This window comes from Nanorana parkeri, unplaced genomic scaffold, assembly GCF_000935625.1.
Source record: "Nanorana parkeri isolate BGI_ZX_2015 unplaced genomic scaffold, ASM93562v1 scaffold198, whole genome shotgun sequence".
Classification (NCBI taxonomy): Eukaryota; Metazoa; Chordata; class Amphibia; order Anura; family Dicroglossidae; genus Nanorana; species Nanorana parkeri.
Window position 1 is genome coordinate 1,723,037 of NW_017306466.1, and position 22,060 is coordinate 1,745,096.

At 42.8% G+C, this 22,060-nt stretch overlaps 1 protein-coding gene across 1 annotated transcript; it reads left to right on the forward strand.

The window, feature by feature from the left end:
• Nucleotides 1–451: 451 nt before the first annotated feature.
• Nucleotides 452–21,971, forward strand: SLC46A3 (solute carrier family 46 member 3). The gene is made up of 6 exons (XM_018555477.1): nt 452–555; nt 3,782–4,037; nt 10,635–11,502; nt 18,705–18,788; nt 20,476–20,632; nt 21,812–21,971. Exons 2-6 carry the CDS (start codon nt 3,846–3,848, stop codon nt 21,891–21,893), a joined length of 1,383 nt encoding a protein of 460 aa, XP_018410979.1. The 5' UTR covers nt 452–555; nt 3,782–3,845; the 3' UTR covers nt 21,894–21,971.
• Nucleotides 21,972–22,060: the final 89 nt, after the last annotated feature.

Below are 22,060 nucleotides of genomic sequence, written 5' to 3' on the forward strand. Positions count from 1 at the left end.
AGAATGGGGGGTGACGTTCCTCTTTCTGTGTGCTGGTGCAATGCAGTGTCATTCATTCTGAATGGCACCCCATTGCACCTACCAACGGAGCTGCAGTAATGTAAGTTGTGGTGCAGTTTTTTACTTGCACTACCTCAGCTCCGCAGTACCTGCTAATGATATGTACCAAGCTACACATGTATCCCCTGCAATGTCCCTCTCCCTATAGATGGCACTGACATTCACACCTCCCCCCCCCTATCTCTCTGTTCTCTGCTTCCTCTTTCGCTCTTCTCCCCCAGTTCATTCACCTGCAGCTCTAGAAACATTTCACGTTACATCACATTACTGGGCGGGGCTCGCCTACTGACACCCGGAACCTCCCTACGACGACATACAGAGCCTGAGCTGATGGGCGGGGCTGTACATCTCACCAATTATCACGGGAGGTGGGAGGGGTCTCCGGGAACAACAACTACTGCGCTGGGTGACAGGGGGAGGGAGAAGTGGAGGGGTCCGGGGGTGACATGTGTGACAGCCGGGGAGGCTCAGGATGAAGTACTGCTGATGGCAGAGGTCAGTTGTGGGTGCGGATCCTGTACTGTATTCTCTATTTATATTCTGTGGGGGGATTTATCTAAACTGGAACAAAGAGAATCTGAAGCAGTTGCCCATAGTAACCAATCAGATTATCTCTTCAATTTGTTCGGTTAAGCATTGAAAATGAAAGGTAGAAGCTGATTGGTTGCCATGGACAAATGCTGCAGTTTGGATACATTCTTATATATAGAGTGTTTTTTTCTCTAGAGATTGGACCTAGAATTATTATGATCATCGTCCTAGAAATATCTTATCGTAAACATATAACTTCTCTATAGGGTCCGGTATGTTGCCCCACTCCTGGGATGTTCATTGTACCTGATACCAATATCATAGATCATGTGTCCGCAGTGTAGCAGGATGGGGTGCTGTCAGGATTTCCGCCTTGTATACAGAGATTTTCTTCGTCTCCTCCGCTGCACTGTGAGAGCACAAAGAAGGTCCGGATACATTTGTTACACATTAGTGAAGTGGCAGGCAACATCGGCATCCCAGCTGTTTTAGAACTACAAATCCCATGAGGCATTGCAAGCTTCTTACAGCCACAGACATGACTCCTAGAATCAGATCCATGATGGGATTTGTAGTTTCCCCACAGCTGTATTTCCAATACTGCCTACCCCTGCTAGTGACTTTTTTCAGGCCAATAGTGTGCTTCCAGCTGTGAGCTGTCACCATAATGGAGCGAGTGTAAAAATGAACCAGAGATTGTACTGTTAGGAATAAGAACTGCTTCAGTTAGCACACTTTTCATTTATATCAGACCTGTTAGGGGGAAATACTAAAAAGTGTCTGAGACAAGTTCTAGCTCAACTGTTGCGGTTGCCCATAGCAACCACTCAGCGTCCATCTTTCATTTTTTCCTCACAGTTTAGAAACTTAAAGTTGATTGGATGTGCTTTAGTTGATACAAAGTTTGTCCCAGATGCATTTTATTCACCCCCCTCCCCACACCACCACCCCCGTGTTATAGAGCGATACTGATATTATTAATGTTTGGGGATCATGCACACGACTGTATGAAAATAGGCAACTGGTACAAATAATACACAGTATCTTAACAGCAGAAGCTGGCAGTAAGATCTTGTGTAAAAAGTGCTTTGTACCCTGTACGCATGTAAAGTTTGTGCGTTCACATGCATGTAGTGTGTAGCGCAAAGGTGCCCTATTGGATGTTAGGCTGTTAGCAGATTGAGCCTCCTCTGTGCCAGCAACAAAAGACGCTAGGTGGCTGGAGCCTCCCGTGTTCTAGCAACAAAAGACGCTAGGTGGCTGGAGCCTCCCGTTTCCTAGCAACAAAAGATGCTAGGTGGCTGGAGCCTCCTGTGTCCTAGCAACTCAAGATGCTAGGTGGCTGGAGTCTCCCGTGTCCTAGCAACAAAAGACGCTAGGTGGCTGGAGTCTCCTGTGCCCTAGCAACAAAAGAAGCTAGGTGGCTGGAGCCTCCTGTGTCCTAGCAACAAAAGACGCTAGGTGGCTGGAGTCTCCTGTGCCCTAGCAACAAAAGAAGCTAGATGTCTGGAGACTCCCGTGTCCTAGCAACAAAAGACGCTAGGTGGCTGGAGTCTCCTGTGCCCTAGCAACAAAAGAAGCTAGGTGGCTGGAGCCTCCTGTGTCCTAGCAACAAAAGACGCTAGGTGGCTGGAGTCTCCTGTGCCCTAGCAACAAAAGAAGCTAGATGTCTGGAGCCTCCTGCGTCCTAGAGCCTCCTGCGTCCTGGAGATTTTTCTATTTTGATCTTACAGACCGGAATGCAGAACAAAGTTACTAATCTTTTCGCACTGTGTACATGGGCCCATAGAATACAATGCACCTGCACTCAGATCGCTAAAAAAAAAATGCAGTTTTATTTTTCATGACCATGTGCATGAGCCATTTAATTGTATGTATAGGCTGAAGTTATTCATGTTGGATAGAGTATGTGGGAGTTAAACCCTCTGCCAATTTTAATTGCACTCTGTCCCCTCATCTCATTGGGGAGATACATCTCTGTATTTGTCCCTAAAGATCGTTGTCACTGAGACAGAAAATAAGGGGAAAGCCTACATTTGTCATGGCAGCAACAGGTAAAGGCAAATCCTCCAAAGCGGAAAAATGTTCTGGGGGCAGCTGTCAAAGATGGGGAATTCCACTCAGTTTGGGGAGATTTCCTCTCACTTCTTGTTGTGTCTTCCAGACAAGAAGCAAAGGGAAATCTCCCCAGGAGGACACAGTCAGCGGAAAATATCCTAATAGGGATTTTAAGCCTTCCCAATTCTTTTCAAATGTAAAAAAAAAAGTTTGGGCTTTATGCATGGAATGCCTCATGCCAGCAGCCTGTGGAATGAGAGCCAGCTTGGCCTGGCATCTTATGCTATTACCACTTTAATTAAAGATATTTAAAAGTAATAGAATACCATATAGATTAGCAGCCAGTGTCTAATAATGCTGTATATAAATTCTTAGCTAGCAAGTCAGTTAATTAGCCCTGCTGTGTTCAGTGTGTTTTGTTGCATGATAATCGGATGTATACATAATCAGACGGTGCATGGAGACTTCTACTGACAATATCTAGTCAGTTAACAAAATCCTTGTGCTCAGAAAGATGTTATGTTTTCATTGATCCATTTATATATGAGACTGATAATATAAATGAAATGTCCCTTCTCATTATGGGCATAGCAGCTACATTAAAGGAGAACTATGGGGTTAGGGCTTTTCCCCATAGTTCTCCTAAGGGTAACGGGAGGACACAAACTAGCGTCCTCCCATCACCCAAAGCTCAGTATACCGCGAGCTACAGCTTGCAATATACTGAGACGCCGCAACGGATCCCGACAATGCTGTCTGGATCCACCCAGCTGCGTGAGTGACAGCTGGCTCTGCCTAACGAAACAATAGCAGTATTAAAGTTCTTTGTACAGACAGGAAGCTGGCTTGAAGACAGAGCACCAGTCCGTTGAATAGCTGGTGCTTAGATAACCCTCTGAATCAGAGGCGACATGCACAGCATAGCTTCAGGGCACTCTGAACGTCCTGGTTTTTTTGACAGCTTTCCCTTTACTTCCAGTTATGGTGACACCTATTACTTTCACCCGTTCCATCCAGACAAGCAATAACAATAGAAAGGGGTCTGTGTGTCCCATAGCATCCAATTGGATTCTAGTTTTGTTATTTCTGGTGTGCATAATACAGTGAATGAGTTTTTCTATGTTGTTAACAGTGATAAAAGAGCAAAGAGGATTGAGAATTTGTCTATGGAGTAGAAAAACTGACCGGGTGTAAACATGGCGCGGCTCCAGCTGGTGGAGCCAGTGATGGCAATTTACTGCTTTGCAAGTTTTCTCAGTTTCCCAATAATTGGGCAGTACATCTATCACAGAATGTGGGAAAATGAATTTAATACCACTGTTACCTTCAGTGACAACGTATCACACTGTGAAACCAACCAGAGCAACCCTAGCTATATCCATCAGAAGGTAAGAGTTTATTGGAATTATTCTCTATGTAAAACCCAATTGAACTTTTAGGTTAAATTTTAAAAAATACGTTCCAGGTGCATCAAAACAAAATCTGATCAAAGTCTTATAGTTCAGCCACAGCCGAAAGTAGAAAAGCCTGCCCGCTGCCTGCATGATGCAAAGTGGGACCATTGCTCTCTGTGGGCAAGCAGTGGTCTCTCTGCAAAGATCCAACAGGCCCCCACATTCTCCCCCTCCCCTGCTGAATCAGGGCTAGAACTCTTCGATCTAAAGGGAGCCTGGGCTTTGGGATTCCAGGGCTATAGGTCTGCCTTGGCAAGGGGCATGTCTCACGTTTGCATAGAGACCACTGCTTTCATACAGAGAGCAATGGTCCTTCTTCCACAGCATGCTGGCAGCGGACAGGCTTTTCTGCTGTAAGGCTGGGCACACACCTTACAACCATCGCAAGACTTACCAGCGAGAATCGTACGATTCCCGGCTGGTTTTCGAACATGCTGGTTCGACAGCAGACGTGCGACCGTACAGTAGAAACGGTCGCACGTCTCCGTTCACACTGCTCGATTATCGTACGAAAACCCGATCGCATACGATTATCGTACGATAATCGTGCAGTGTATGGGCACCTTTAGTCTTTGAATAACGCTTTGATGCACCTGGAATGTATTTAGCTGATTTAAATGGACAGTTCAATTGAGCCTTAATTGTCTGCTTACAAAATTCTACAAATACAGGCAATCTGATCAAATACTGTAACCCATAACAACCAATATCTTTCACTGTTGTGGTTGCACTCAACCTGTGAAACCTAATTGGTGGTTATAGATCACTGCGCTTTTCACATCATTGCTTTATGTGCTCTCTTATTGAATGTATTTATCTGTATCTCCCTGTATTCTAAGGTACATTATGGATTAATTTATTGTGCATGGTCTAAGTGTCATTTTTTTTTACTAGGTTGAGGTATGAGCTTGGACTTAGATTCTAGATTTAGAGTTTTTTTTTATTAAAGGGGGGTTGGGGGGATTTAATAATAACAAAGGTGTAAGGAGTAGCTGCAGATGCACACAGTCAGAGCAAATAGTGACAAGTTGTTTCACCTATAGCAACCACCGTTCCCATAAGGCAAGTGCGCCTACAGTTGCTTGGTTTGCCCCAGGACTTACACTATATGCTCTGACCGAGTGATGCCACAGGCCGGCTCCAGGTACCGAGCAGAAATGTGGACTGAAGACGGAAGAAACAGTCAGAGAGTTATCCAGCGATAAGGCAAAGGGTAATCCAGGCTGAGGTCAGGGCGGGCAGCGGCCAAAGCGTAATCCAGAGACAGGCCAAGGTCAGAACCGGAGATAGACAATGAGATTTCCAGGGACTGGATATGGTGAGACAGCGCATGGCTTGTGTAGCAAGGACTATTGCAAGCAAAGAGGCACAGGTGTGTACAGAACAGTCATTCAGTTGTTAAGGTGCTCATACACTGTGCTGGTTTTTGAGGAACCGTACGAAATATGCACAGCGTGTGCCGCTGTCGGCACCCTTTGGGTCGGTAGCCCTTGATCAGCTAATTGAAGAAGTTGGCCGGAAAATCTATGTACCATCAGAGCCGCCAGCCAATAAGCCGCTGGCTCTGTGCGGGTATTCTGACAGAGGCAGAATACAATGCAAAACAGCGGGATTCTTGGATCGACACGCTGTTAGTGTTGATAGAGGAATCTGCTGTATTTTTCTCCCTCAGCCCGTGGGTTGAACGAAAAACATAGACCAGTGTATGGCCAGCCTTAAGGTGCCCATACACTGTACGATTATCGTATGAGAATCGCGGGAAATCCCACGATCGTACGACAATCGCAAAGTGTATGGAAGGCGTGCGACCGTTTCTACTGTACGGTCGCATGTCTTCCGTCGAACAAGCAGGCCACTAACCCGCCGAGAATCGTACGATTCTTGACAAGACAAAAGTATTGTGATGGTTGTAAGGTGTATGGGCACCTTAACTGTCCACTGGCTTCAGAGTCCCAAAGCCAGTAGACACATTTGTAAAGCACTTTACTGCACTTTATATATGCGTGGTGCTTGTTTTTTTAAAACAGCGTTATGACTGCGGCCATGCTACAGCTTTTTAAATGAGCCCCAAAGTGTCTAAACAGACCCCTCATTAGGCATACCTTGATGACCGATTCTGTTTTTATTGGATTTGGAATTTTTGTTTTCCAAGTGATTAAACTTTCATTTTTGAACCTGTTGTAAAAAAAAAGTGGAGCCACATACATAAAAGGCAATATAAACAGATTTTTACTTTCACTTGTTGCTGTTGGCACCAGCCCTGTTGTTTCTTTGCTCCAATTCTCATAAATCGCCGGATTTATGTAAATGATTTAAAGAAAGCTAATTTTTTGCAGGGTGATACTCTGTGCCCACAGTGAAGTACACAAGGCAGCCATAAAACATGCAGTCATAAAAGTTACTCCGTGTTATCTGATTGGAGGCTTCACTGTTGTTGGCTGATAAGAGAGTTTACAGTGCCTGGCACTGGTATCATTATAGAACACCCTGTCGACCATCTTGAATGTTGCCTCAGTAGTCAGGTGATCATTGTGACTTGAGGCGAAGAGAACGTAAGTCTGGCCCATAAAAGAGGCATTAGGCTTTAGCTGAGAGCAGATACAGAAAACAAAGGAGTAAAGGAAATTACTAGCTGTTTGTAGAAACTATATTCCTTTTGTTTACTATCCAATTTTTAGCACAGACAGCATTTCATTTGAAATAAACTTTATTTTATGCGTAGTTTTACCATAGTTTTCATGGCTACCACAAATTACATTTCACAGCCACCAAAACTGTGCATATCCTCCCTATTTAGAAGAGCACAGACATGTTATGTCCAGATGTGTGTACTACAACATGGGTTTACATGCACAAACACACATATGTGAACAGTCATGTTTACCATATTATAGTAGAATTAATGTGGTGCCAAAGAGACACTAAAGTCAAGATATGGAGCACCACACAATACGTCATAAGTACGGTAAATTAATGATCGGCATCGAGAGGAGATATCCATGAGATCCCTTCGGGACTCTTACAACTCTGTCAGTGGCTACCATGATCTAACATACAGCCTACTGTAGTTTTCTCGGGAAACATTCCCAACAAGCTGTCAAAAAACAGAGGGGAGAAAGGACCCAGTCCATGATTGGAGGGATCCCGAAAACTTGAGTCTGGAATGGCCTACTAAATGGACACTAACAGGAGTAGGATGAGGGAAGGTAAAGAGGGGAAGGAAAATGGAGAGCAGAGTACAAGAGAGAAGAAAGAAACAAGATGAAAACAGAAAAAGAGCAAAAAGCAAGCAAGGGAGAGCCAAAGAAAAAGAGAAGCAGAGAGTAATGGCCACCATACATTGCACGATTTTTGTTCGGAAATCGTACACTAACATTCTTGCAAACGAAATTCGAACAGTTGATGATACATCACCGATTTCATTTTTGATATTGTAATCGAAATTTTTCAATCGGTCAGGTTAGAAAATATTTCTCTGTCCGGACGAAAATCGATTAAATCAGTGGGGTTTTTGTTTGTCAAAAATGTTAGCAAGAACACAGCACATGCGCAAAAGGAAATTATTTCCATAGTTCCTCAAAAATTGGTTGGTTAGTATGGCTAACGAACGATTTTCGAAATCGACATTTGACTTTGCTTGATGGGGTATCCAAGCTTAATAGAGCTTAATAGAACGAGGGTTCGTTCCAGAAAAAAAAAAAAAAAATCTACTAGTGTATGACCACCTTAATTCTCTGAAAGACAGAAAAGAGCGTTTGAGGAGGGTTCACTTGTGCAGTCTACTTGTCCTTTCACCTACATCAGTGGTTCTTAACCTTTATAGGGCAGGGACCCCTTGGTAACATTTCCCAAGTGTGGTGAACCCCAACTGAGCACTGGACTCAGGACTTAGTAACGCACTGGACTCAGGACTTAGTAATGAACTGGAAGATGTTGCTGCAGCTGCCAGGGAGTGTGTATAGCGGCACTTTTATATTCACAGCTGCTGCTGTCCTCCCGCTGACTGACACTGCTGCGCAAGGAGGAGGCTGAGGAGCCTCTCACCTAGCGCAGCAGAAGTGGATGCTGCAACCCACTCAACAGTGGGCTGCGACCCACTTTTGGATCGCGACCCACAGGTTGAGAACCGCTGACCTATATACTGTAGTGTAGAATTTAATGTGGACCTCCAGACAAACTTATTGTTTTTAGGATAATGGGGAAGAGGCTGAACTTCTTGGCTTTTGATTGCTGCTTTTTTGCCCCACTTCCTTTTTTGTTAGTAGGACAGGAAGTGAATAGAATCTCTCCAATGGGGACACGGGCAGTAGGGTTGCCACCTGTCCAGGTTCACCTGAATAGTCTGGGTTTTGAGTCCTGTATGTGCTTTTTCAGGGTTTCAGACCAGCTGAAGCCTAGACACAGCACAGGACTCAAAACCCGGACTGTCCAGGTGAATAACGGGCAGCAATATTAGTAATTATACAAACGCTATATGTGAATGAAGCCTTATAATGTTTTTTTTGTTATGCTGTTTGTTATGCAATATTCCGCACTTAATACATCTTAACTGTATGTTTATTATTTCAAACTAAACACTTTTATTCTATTTGTAAGTACGGTATGTGTATATGTCATGTAATACATCTTAATATTAGTTCAGAGGTGATTGCATTAGGCTGACAGGAAGAGGAAGGAAAAGAGATAAAAGGCGTTGACCTTCTATAAACACGGTTTATCTCGGGTATTTGTGGTGAAGCAATGTCTAATACGGGGATTTCCTGCTGCTGTAAATGTATTTGTTTGTACAAAGCTAAAGCCAACATCTAATCACAAGCGACTCTTCATATTTCATGCTTCATAGACAAGGAAGTGAAGCTAAGAAAACTTGGGTATATACAAACTGGTCAATTAATCCCAAGTAGTATTGATTTCACACATACACATTTACATAGGACACAAAAGGCCCATTATTAGGACACTTGTGCTCATTTCAAATCTCCAGGTACATTAAACAAATTTTCACTTCTAATTGTTCACCTTTTTTACTTTCACTTTCTATCCCGAGAGCTCTACTGGACTTTCAGTTTTCTACTAGTTCAGATTCCTTATCTAAAGGGAAATTCCACCTTCTGAAAAGAATAATAAATGTACATTTCTTTCTAAAAGAAAAAAAAGGTGCATTTATTTATTGTATGGGAGCCAGTAAAGCAGTGCAACCGCAGTCTGTGGATCACAGGTGCAATGCTCTGGCTTCTGGAGACTCTTTCTCCCGTCTATGTCCATACCGATGTACGGACATTCAGTAACATGGACAGGAGGAAGTGTCGATGGACTACAAGTGCAGTGATGGCAACGCACTTTTATACCATTGAGAACTATAAGACCCTCTGCCGCGGTGGCTGATGGGACTTGTAGATGCCTGCGATTCAGGTAAGTGATGGTGGAAGTGTAGTGGGGGTTGCGATCTGACCATATTTCATGTTAAATCCCGAATATGGGTGTAACATGAAAGACAGTCAGAAAAGAGAACGTTAAAGGGAATCTGTTGTGATAAAATGGAGGGAATACAGTGCTATGGGGTTGCCATTTATAATCTTGTAACAGTAGGTTACTAGTTGCCCAATTGAATGTCTTCAGTACTTTCTGAGTCACTCATATGGATCCTGGGAATGAGTGTCTGAACGATCTCTGAAAAGTGCTGTGTTATTCTGGAAACGGGTGTCTGATTGATTGTTTGTGAAAGTGCTGTGTTATCCTGTGGACAAGCGCGACCTAGTGATCACTCCCAGTACTGCAATGCATTGCTAATGGTTTAAAGCAGGGGTGCCCATTAGGTAGATCGTGATCTACCAGTAGCTCTCAAAGCTGATGCTGGTAGATCACAAAGGGTGTGAATGGCGGCCCCTTTTTTCCATTTTGGTATATTTATTTCGCTGTGCACACACGATTACCTATTAGCCAGAGTCTACTGAGCCAAGCTTGCTGACACCTTTCTGGTGGATACTGGTTGAAGTGCTAGGTATTACATCAAAGAATATTAGTATACACAGCCTGTTGCACTGCACTGTTTGCAAAATACAGCAAGGTGAGCCAGGGGAGAGAGCGGGGAGAGACAGCCAGGGGAGAGACAGCCAGGGGAGAGAGCAAGGAGAGACAGCCAATAGAGCAAAGAGAGACAGCCAGGAGAGAAAACGAGGAATGACAGCCAGGAGAGACAGCCAGGAGAGAGAGAGAGAGCGAGGAAAGAAAGCCAAGAAAGAGAGGAGAGACAGCCAGGAGGATGAGCAAGGGGAGACAGCTAGGAGAGAGCGTGGAGAGACAGCCAATAGAGCAAAGAGAGACAGCCAGGAGAGAAAACGAAGAATGACAGCCAGGAGAGAGAAGGAGCGAGGAAAGACAGCCAAGAGAGCGAAGAGAGACAGCCAGGAGAGAGAGCGAGGGATTTTTTTTTTCGTTGCTAGATCTCATGTAGCTCGTCATTTGAAAAGTAGATCTTAACACAAAAAATTGTGGGCACACAATGTTAAACATTGTTTCTTTTACTTGTAGGAGGTACAGAAGCGAGCTTCTATGTTCTCTACAACTTTGGATTTAAGTTCCCTTATCCCAAGTCTTCTAATGGCCTTAATACTGGTATCCTATGGCGATTATCATGGACGGAAGGCATCTTTATTACTGCCCTCCATAGGCGGCTTAGTCACCATCGTTGCTTATTGTTCAGCTGCTTTCTTTGAGCTGCCGCTTGAAATCTTGTATCTGTCTTCAGTATTCAGTGGATTCCTGGGTGGTTTTGCTACATTTATCGGAGGCTGTTTTTCCTACATTGCAGACATAGCAAAGGACGTCCAGAATAAGAACATTCGCATAGCTTTTATTGACATGGTTTTGGGGGTGTCAAGTGGGGTTGCAGGGATCACCTCTGGGTACATCATCACTACAATGGGATTTAAATGGTCATTTGCCATACCAGCAATTCTGCACATTATAAATATTTTATACATCATTTTTTTACTGGAAGAAACTGTAAAAAGGTCCGAATTTTATCAACCTGTACTGAGCAAAGAAGGCTTTAAGGAACTCTTCTCCGGGGTCTTTTTATTGTTTAAGCATTCGTCCTGCAAGAAACGCATGACGATCAGCCTCCTGTTGTTTGCTTTTATGGCTTTTTTGTTTGCTAATTTCGGAGCTGTAACCCTGTTTACTTTATATGAGCTGGACTCACCTCTCTGCTGGGACCCGGTACTCATCGGATGGGGGTCGGCCCTGTCAACGTTTTGCTTTGTGGGCAGCTTCCTCGGTGTTTACCTGCTCACACGCTGTCTGAAAGATGCCTACATCGTCTTCATTGGAATAACGTCTTGGATTGCAGGGATCGTTATGGCTGCATTTGCCACAACAACCACCACCATGATGTTAGGTAAGGCTCACTGTGGTAAACCAGTTTCATTTTGTTATATGGGTATGCCCAGTGGTCATGAAACTGCAGTTCTGAGAAAGGCATGTTCATCAATTTATAAGTATTGGAAGATGAGGAGAGGCGAGCGAGTGTGAGTGGTCGGCTTCTTAGTGCTTGAAAGCCATTTCCACCAGTAATTGAGATTTCTATGGTCAGAATTATACACCCGTTTCTTATATCAGAGATTCCAATGGAACACGTTTCTGAAAGTAACTGCTGTCTTTGTTCACTCATACAAGGCCATAACAAGGTGATGCAGCGAAATAAATATCTATTTATTTTCCACCAGTAACTTCCTAAAGTAGCATTAAACTCTCAAAGCTTTCTTCAATAACGGATCCAGATCAAACAAATACACATTGCCCAGCAAAGTATGTCTTTATATTTTTTTCCAAGCACTTACAGTCATCATGTTTCCAAACAGCCGACTCCAACTCTCTCAACTCCCTGAACTTCCTGCTTCCCTGAACTTCCTGTCCAGTACAAGATCACAATGGACAAAGCAGCCTCCAGCAGCTGTTCATCTACTAGCTTGGAGGAGTAGGGAACAGGGGAGTGGATTGCCTTGTTGTGTTTGTGGAGACATACACAAGTTACTAGCACACACAAGGGTGGCTCCATAGGACCCTGCAAGGGAAAGGAGCCCCCCTAAAACAGGATATGAGGGCCACTGCTCGGAGGACCAGCTGCTTCTCCAGGAAACTGAAACTTTTAAACATGAAGAAGAAGCATCCATTGTACATGATTTCATCAGCATTTGAAATAGCTTAAAAACCTTTTGACTTTATATCACTTTAATGACTAGTTCCATCCTTTACCACTAGAAATCCTCCCTATAGAATGTAAATCCTGCCAAATTTTTTTTTGTTGGTTTTAAATAGAGTGAGAAATGAATGGGACATCTGAATGCTTTTACTGCAATCAAAGGCTCTGTTAAAAAGATTTCCCCATCACTGTCAATGTGATGGACTACAATATCAGTACAAATGTGTAAACTAAACATGAGATTGTAGTCCATCACAGGAGTGATCTTGGAGCGGTGGCTACATTACAACATACACAGGGACCATGGGAAACAAAAGTAGCCCCCCTCCAGAAGGAAGGACAGTGTCAGCGCCCATTCAGAGATGATTGGAGGATCTACAGCCGAGTGATACACAAATATACACAAATAAGATACATTGTTGTTAATAGTTAAGGTACTTGAATGTATTTTTAAGATTTAACTCCTGAGTTTATTGGCACTTTAAGGCCTCTTCACATGGGTAGTAAGGGGGCAGTAATAACACGTGGTTGATGTGCGGTTTTACAGCCCCCCCACCCACCTGCTGCAATAACAGCACTGCAGCCACACAGTGCTGTATACATTGACACAGCTACTTGTCAAAAGTGACAATTGCAATGAATTGGACTGCACTGAAACCACATCGGTATTAAGGTGGAGACTGCAGCCCATGTGAACGAGGCCTTAATAATGAAATGATGTATATTGTGACATGTCAGGAATGTGTACATGCAGACTTGTACAGTTACAGAAAGGTTGTTTTATGGGATATTGGGGGTTGTAGTTTTGCATCATACACATACACATTTCTGGGTCATTACCAGGCCATACCAGGTCATTACTGGCATTGTATTCTGCAGTGTGAGTTGATATGCTGGTTTTTCGTACTTGGTGTCACATGAATTCATGATTTCTTATCTCAGGTAGACAAGTTATTATGTCTGATCTTATCACAGTATATTGTAGTATCAACAACCAGTTCCAAGCTCGAATCACTAGTTTTTACTACATATGTCATGGCTTATTAGTGGACATAGTTCACCTGAGGTTTATTTTTCCACTGCTGCTTTCCAACTCCAGCTCATTCTTTTCTTTAGTATTGGTCAGAGTTGGGTTAAAACCAGTTCTTAATGCTATAATAGATTGCTTCTCACTTCCTGTCCTCATGATGAGTGACACAGGAAAAAAGAGACGACAGGTCTACCCAAAGGTGTCTTCAGTGATGGAGTTCACAAGGACAGGAAGTAAGGGCAAATATCTCCAGGGAGCACACAGACCACAGTAAAAACCTGAAGGTGTTTGCCCTTCCACACTGTATCAAAAACTAAAAAAAATTGAAAAGCTTTGGATTGAGTGGGATTGAAAGGATTTTCTCTCACAGCCTTCAGTGTCTATTAGACAGGAAGTGAAGGGAAATCTCCTTGATGGAACACAGGTGGCAAGAAAAAAAAAAAACAACTTGTTTTTTTTCCCAATAATCTTCATTCATTTTAAATCATTTTAAAATGTGCAATTTAAAACATCAAGTTTCAACACCATTCTTTTCCATTAATACAATACACAAAAGATTACACATAAAAAAAAAACATAAGTACCCCTTAATATAATTTTCAAATTTCTAGGTACCGTCTTCACTTGTGTCCTTACAACCCCATTCATCATTCTCCTCACACCTTCCCAGACAAATACATACACACAAAAAACCCCTACCCTTATTAATTTCCCTCTCTCTCCCCCATTGCCACATATCTTCCCCATTTTACATCTTAATCCCCAGACTCTAGCTTCTATCTAGTAATGTCATTTCAAAGTCTACTGACATGATTTTGTATCCAAGGGTCCCAGGTTTTCTTTAATCTAAAGATTGCGTCATTTAAGATTGCAGGAAGTTTTTCATTTATCATATACCACCCTATCTTGCTCCTTACTTGATGTATAGAGGGGGCACTAGATGTGCAAGCCTTTGCTAATGTCTGTTTTGCTGCTGTTAATAGAAAAGTCACGCATTTAAACTGCATGTTGGTACAGCCCCCCAGGCCTAAATTAAGTAAAGCCTCCCATGGGTTGCATCTTATTCGCCTGCCCAATACTTTGTTAATCATTCGGTAGATACCCATCCAAAACCTCTTGATTTTTGGGACAGCTCCACCATATATGTAACATTGACCCCACCTCTTCACATCCCCTAAAACACTTTGGGGAGGTTCCTTCTGCAAATTTAGCTATTTTAAGGGGGACCATGTACCAGCGAAACAGAGCTTTAAATTGGCCTCTACTGCTGTCAAAAAAATAGTTTTTAATAGGGATGCTCCGATACTGGTTTTTCGGTATCGAGTACGAGTACCGATATTTATATTTCGGTACTCACTGATTCCGGTAGCATAGAGCCGGCTTCCCGGGCAATCAGGAAGCCAACCGGCACGTCATTACCCATCGGACAGTTTCTAACAGGCACCTCATTCCCCTCACATAGATCCTTAACAGCAGTCATTACCGTACCAGTCCCTCAGCCAGCTGGGCAGACACCGCTCTCCCAGATCTGCCCACGTCTCCTGTCTGTACAGCGCCCTGTGATCAGCCCTCAGCCTGCTACTGCGCATGCGCAGACCGCCCAGCGCTCTCATTCAGAAATCCTGGGCATGCGCAATAGCAGGCTGGGGGACGATCACGCGGGCGCTGTACACACAGGAGACGTGGGCAGATCCCGGAGAGCTTGACGAGCTGTGTCTGCCCAGCTGGCCGAGGGACTGGTACGGTAATGACTGCTGCTAAGGATCTATGTGAGGGGAATGATTTTTCTGCAAGGTGGGGGTCGTGTCGCCATATTATCAGATTTGTTTGCCCGGCTCAACACTGATTGACTGGGAAGATGGCTTCCCGGCCAATCAGCATCGAGCCAGCTTCCCGGCTCCATGTTCCCTTGCGGCACTGCCGGTCAGAGGAAATCTCCCTTTGACCGGAAGTTCCAGTATTGGGAAAGGTATCGGAGCATTTGGGCGAGTACAAGTACTTGGTATCGGCACTGATACCGATACTGGTATCGGTAACAGTGCATCCCTAGTTTTTAACCCTTCCTTAGTCTATCCAAAGCAAAAAAAGTTTTGGCTTTATACTGTATATACTTTCATTTTGCGAGCAGCAGAAAGTTCAATATTAGTTCCGGTTGCGGGGGCCTTTAATACTGAGATGGCAAGATTGAAAAAATTGTTTGCTTTGTTCTTCGTCTACATAAATATGTCACCTCCAAATATATTTTCATACGCAATTTGTCATACGTTTCAGTCCAGCAGGTTTCGGCTTTTGTTACATTATGTATTTAAGATATGGAAAATTAGCTGATGCCATGTCATTACTGGTGAGCTAATGAATAGAGAAAACATAAGAGACTGCAGGTGTCTTTCCATTAACACAGAAAATAAATGAAAAATGCTGAAGGAAATCACTTATCGCAGAACCGGGCTGTAATGGCGGTTATGCTTTGGCACTTTTAAACCTGTATAGTGCTGGTACATGTAATTATGCACAGTGGGGAGATTTGCATCTGTATTGTCTTTGGACAAACCTATTAAAGAAATGTCGTTGTCATTTTTTTATTGCTCTTAATAAGAAGAATTATATTTTGGCCTAAATAGCTTAGAAAGTGAAGCTGTCGGCTAATTTTAACCTTTGAAAGGCTTTTTCGCCAATGAAGGGAATAGCAAACACCTTGTGGTCCCGGCTTTTAGACAGGGAGTTTAGTTGTATGTACTAGTGGGTGGGGTAAGGGCACCTCAGAAAAAGAGAGCTTGTCACTTAGCACGGAATGGTCAGTGTAAAAGATTTTCTTTAAACCCCATCTCCAGAATCTCCCTGATTCTTTTAAAGTGACCGCTCCGACTGGTCACCTGGCATTACCAGGCTGTAACGAATCCTGAGAGGACCCTGCCACTTGACAGCCAATAGGAAGTGTCCACATCACCCGGGCTGCGATATAGACATCTGAAGAAGGGCCCTCCTTCTCTGCAGTGTGGCGAAGAACCTGGTGTATCATGTGAGCACAGATTTAGGTATAAAAAAGGGGCTTTTAGCTTAGGACTTACCATAGCATTTATATAAGGGGGGTGGGATTTAATGCCTGAAATTCAGCTTTAGGAAATGAAAAGTTAAAGTGGCCCTTTACCCATATCCTTAAAATAACAACAAGCCACCTATGGAAATGCTTAGTGATGACATTCTACAAACACATACTTCTAGATAATTGCCGGCTTTGTATTCTTTGCATACCTTATTTCTCTTTTCTCCATCAGTCTCTTGACACTGGCCATGTTTACTAAGGGCAAATTACTAGCTCTCCTATTACTTCCTGGATTTCTGGCACATGTGACTAGGACATGTGACCATGCACATCACCTCAGTGGAGGAAAATGCCTTTGCCTGAGATCTCATAATATTACAGATGAAATTTCCCAGCAATGCTCTGTCTGCTGATGACAAGGTAATCCCAGTGTGCATTGCTTTGCCAAACTGAAGTCGTTTTGCCCTTTCAAAGCAGGAAGTGAATGCTCTGCAAGTGTAAGTATTTCAGAATCACAGCTTTTTACACCTGACATGTCTATGTTATTATTAATCATCATACACAGAGGGGTGCATTGGTAGAACTTAATGTTTGAGTGTAAAGGTCCGCTTTAATACTAATACTAAGTAATACCTACTTACATAGGGTCTGGACAAGGCAAGTAGCCATAGAAAGCACTAGTCTAGGGTGAAGCTCAAAAGTGCATTACTTGAAGGGAGAACATTACCCCCTCTTCCCAATGGTTTAATGTATATATGCGCCAGCACGACGGGTAGGCCTTGACCACCTGAACTCTATCATATTTTTCAGCTATTCAATTCATTTTAAAAATGTCAGCTCTGTCCCAAAACACCCTGTTGAACTTTGTCCCATGTCCTCTAATCCCTCTTAATAAACCGTAGTACAGTTTTTGTGTCTGTTCAGCAGATTTCTGAGTTAAACATTACAGATAAACAAACCTTATCCTAAAATAGAAGTACTCAACATTGTACAAAGTACACATACATTATACAGTATATTGAGAATAGTTACATAGGCCTTCATTAAAGTGAAACTTTAGAAGAAACATTTTTTTCTAATTTAGTTGTGTGTAGGACGTGGTAGGGCTATAACTATTGTTTGTTTTTGGGTTATTTTAGGCCTCTTTCATACAGATGGTCCGATCGGGTCCGCCTGTCAGTTTTTTTATGATCGAATGCCCAATGCTAGTCTATGGGCAGTTGGGTATAAATGGACGTGAGTCCGTTCATAGCCGGGTAACCCTGGCCAGGTCTGGAAAAACAAATGGAACAGTGTTCCGTTTCGCTGGACCTGCTCGTGCCGCATCGGGGGTAATCTGATGTAAATAGACGCATGTTTGTTTACATCCAACTCCCCATAGACTGACATGGGGTTCAGCAGATTTAGTTTAGCAGAAAAAACTGGACGCACACGGATGTCACAGTAGTGACATCTGCACTACACTGCTCCGATCAGGGGGGGATCTGTGCACGGATCCCCTCCTGTTTAGCCCGTGTGAAAGTTTCTGGAATCTTTTTTTAACTATTGTTATTTTTGTCTGTATCCCTTTTGCAGAGATTTATATTCGCTCAACAGGGAGTTAGGGTAAAGCGCTCAGTCAGGACACTTGCCCTGGTGACAACTGTTACCACTTTTTCTATGTCTGTGCTCTCATCAGAGAGATGTTCCCCTATTCCCTCTACTGGGAAAACAAAAGGAAGTGAGAAGAAATCTTCCCCATTGGAGACACAAATAGCAATAAAACCCAACAGAGCTCATAACCTTTTCTTACTCTTAAAAAAAAGAATATATATATATAGCTGGAAATCCGCTTTAATGCTGAATTAGCTGAAATTGGAGCCATGGGTGGCCCTGCAAGCACCACCCAGCTTGTCAAAAGTGGATTTAAAAATGGTTTTCTCTGATTTTCTCTTCCGTGGACAGAAAAAGAGAAAATGAAGCCGTGGACAGCTAGTTTAAACAGATGTTGTTACCTAATGAGTGTGTAATGGGTTCTTAGAGGGCTTTGATCCTAATGATATGACCATTCCAGCTACTACTAACAAAGTCTTTGTATTTGACTTGTTGCTGAATGAATATGGCCATCAATGTTATAGCTGGTGTGTGGTCAGCAACTTGGCCAGTGCTTCTGGTGTACAGCCAGCTTTATTGGCAGCCCATATTTCATTATATATGCCTTATACCCATGGAAAATGTTTGCATTTAAGTTTATAACAAGAGCAGTTGAAGTTTGTATCAGTAAAGTTTTTTTTATTTCCTTTAGGTATTTTAATAACATGTCTGATATTTGAAACTGTTTTACAGTGAGAGTTCCTCTTCTGTTCTCTGCAATGCCTCTTCCAGTGATACGGTCAATGATGTCCAAAGTAGTTTTGGAAAATGAACAAGGTAACATTGTATTCATTCCCTGTGAGCGGAACCAGAATATAGGAAATAAGTGAAATGTAAGAGTAAGCCCATCCACATACATTGTTTTCAGGTGATCCTGGTGGGTTTGATACCCTGATAGCTGCTTGTCTGTGAAGGTTCTCATTCATCCAGGTCATGGTATATCTGTAAAAAATAAGTCAAGCCAACTGGACTTGCTGTATTTTTCTTGAAGGCGTTTCACTGGTCATCCAACCAGCTGTCTCAAACAGTCATTCTGAATTGAGAAAGCTGGTTGGATGACCAGTGAAATGTCTTCAAGAAAAATACAGTAAGTCCAGTTGCCTTGATTTTATTTTTTACTGATAGCTGCTTAAACATGGTCCTTGAGGGGGAAGTCTCCGCTATGAAATGGCAGCAATGCTACAGACTGACGTATATCAGATGACAGTTAATGTTTTCAACCACTCTCTATTGGATGGACCATAGAAATATTTAGACAAGTCAGTATAGGCGAAGTGCTTCAGTAGAAGCTGAGCGAGATACTGTATGCTATGATTGCAAGGTATGTGGAGCCAGTAATACAGAGGTATCAAACCCATCAGAGTCTGCCATAGGCCGAGGCGTCTTTTTATTAATTTGCTAATTATGTATTTATAGATCTAAAATTAAAATGGGTACCTAAGGGCTGAACATATACTCGCTCGCTTACCCCCTGATCTGTAATGATCATTCAGTTGTTACCCTTTCAGCCTTCCCCTTCCTATATGCTTCCACATTAGCAATTACACCTTTTATCCCAGCCCTCACTCAACAGTTGGGCTCAACCTTGAGTCTGACATACAATGTAAATGGCGCCGTTTCATATTAAGCTAAATACATATAATTAGAAACAAGTATTTACAACTATTTAAAAAATAAAGGTTTAAAGACAATAATCAAGCAAAATCTCATTGGCAGGCCCCCAGGAAGAGAAAAAGGGGCATTTAGGGTTAGTTCACACCATATGCAGTGCGTTCCGGTCCGATTCTGGCCGGAACGCACTGCATCACATTGCGGGCGGCTCACTTTTTTGTGGGGAAAGAGGGGGCGTGACGGGCCATTGAAGTGAGTAGCACCGTAGCCACGCCTTCCGGCCACAATGCGATCGCCTGCACGGGCTCGCAAGGCACATTTCGATGCAGTGCGTTCTGGCCAGAATCGGATCGGAACGCAGTGCATATGGTGTGAACTAACCCTAACATTTTAATTAGGAGGTGGCATCATATTTAGACAATGCAAATCTTGGAATTAAACAACATCGCTGTGCTTTATAAAGCGGCAGATTTTTCTTTACAGCAGTAGTATGGCTGCAGTAAGCAGTAAGCGGCTTTTAGGACCTAATAGGTTTGGGTGGACTGTCCCTTACATTTAGTGATTGCATTGATGGAATGGTCATGCTGGGACCCTAGGTGCTGACATACAATAAAAGTTCTTTCTTTTTCTAAATAAGCCCATGAGTCTATCACTTGATCAGTCCCGTACAAATATAAATGAAGCCTTGCCAACAACATTTGCTCAGTAGTTGCTTCCCTAATCACTGTTAGGGGGGTATTTGTATATAATGTGCAGAGCCATTCGTCCTGTGCATCCATTTTCTTTGCAGGTAACAGTTTACATTTAAACTGTTGCCTTGTAATACACAATTGTCTTTGTTCCTCTTTTTCAGGCGCTCTGTTTGCATGCATTGCCTGTCTGGAGAGTTTAACTGGAAGCCTGACCATTGCTATCTTCAACAGCATCTACGCAGCCACTGTCTTGTGGTTTCCTGGCTTTTGTTTCCTGTTATCAGCTGGACTCAGCTTAATTCCATTTGGAGTAGTGTGGTAAGAGGCTGCTTTGTTTGTGGCATTTCCACTTAAATCTAATTTCTTAGTAAAATGATTTTATATACTGTACATACCTCATTAGTTAATTTAGATGTTATGTTATTAAGATTCTAAAGGCCTCTTTGTCAAGTAGAATTAGCTTGTGATGGACACAAAGCACGAGCCTTTGGTTCCTGATTAGATTAAGGGAGGATGCTATTCTCTGTGTGCTTATGAACTTATGAATCACTGAAATGGAATGTTATGTGCTTGTGGTAAAGGTGGTTGTACAATAACAAAAACTGACGTGCAATTTGGCTAATATTTCTACACTTGCTCCCCAAATTTAAGATCCATTATAACAGGAGCTAGATAGGGATAGCCCAGGTCCTTCTGCTACTGCTTTAGAGTAGCTAGCCTTTTAAGAGTCTACTACTCACTCCTTATAGGGTTCATTGAACAATACGAGCATTGGCCCTACAGTGTGCACAAGCAATTGGCTGTATTGTCAAAAGCAGTGCATATCATCTCAGTAGGATATGTTCCCCATGAGATGCTTTGTGTATTCTATTAATAAGCATTACACTGTGTTAGGTGGAACAGTCAAATGCTCACGTAAACTGTGTAGCTGCTGCTCTTAGGGTCAATGAACCCCATAAACAGCAGGTATTCAATTGCTCTGGGTGTAGAGAACAGCCCAAAGCATAGCATGTTTGTGAGTTTCCTTAACCAACAATCTTCACAAACTCTCACCATAGACATGAGATGAGCATCACCCAGTCCAAATGTGTTTGACCGGATGGGCCAGCCCTCTCATGTTTATTCATGGTTAGACGTAGACACTGCCAAACAGAGGCACAGAGCTGCACAGACCCTGCTTGGAACATTTCTGGCATCCTACCAGTCCATTTACTTCCATAGGAAGCCTAACAGGGTTGACTGGATGTGGGTGAGCTGGGATTTGAGCTGTACTTGCATAGGTGGAATGATGCAGAACTGAGAAGATGTCTAAAGAGGGGCTGTGCAGTGCTGGGTAGACCACACAATAAGGATATGGGTGGAGCTACACTACAGGTAAGTATAACCCATATTATTGTTGAACTGCAGCAGTGGATATGATGATTTACTTTTAAGTGGATATATCCTTTAAACACAGAACATTGGTAACAGTTGTCTCTATTGTCTATTCCATTGCAGGTTCTTGCTGTGTGTTGACTATGAAGAAAAGGATCATGTTCTTCTTGTAAATGAAGAATACAGCACTGAAGTAGAATCTTGAATGACAGAAATCTTTTTCACAAGCACTTTAAGCCTGAGAGCACTTCACATTGTCATTTCCCCTCAAATACTTCTCTTGAATATAGCACCAATAGCTGCTTGAACTGGTCTTATTTAACTTTTCAATCAGAACAAATTAAGGACCTGTGATTCATATAGCATATATTA

Bases quoted from the DNA above. Each gene is read 5' to 3' on its own strand.
- SLC46A3 (XM_018555477.1), top strand. From the start codon at position 3,846: ATGGCGCGGCTCCAGCTGGTGGAGCCAGTGATGGCAATTTACTGCTTT. The intron at 18,789-20,475 runs GTAACATTGTAT...CCTCTTTTTCAG, and splicing joins AGTTTTGGAAAATGAACAAG to GCGCTCTGTTTGCATGCATT. The intron at 20,633-21,811 runs GTAAGAGGCTGC...ATTCCATTGCAG, and splicing joins ATTCCATTTGGAGTAGTGTG to GTTCTTGCTGTGTGTTGACT.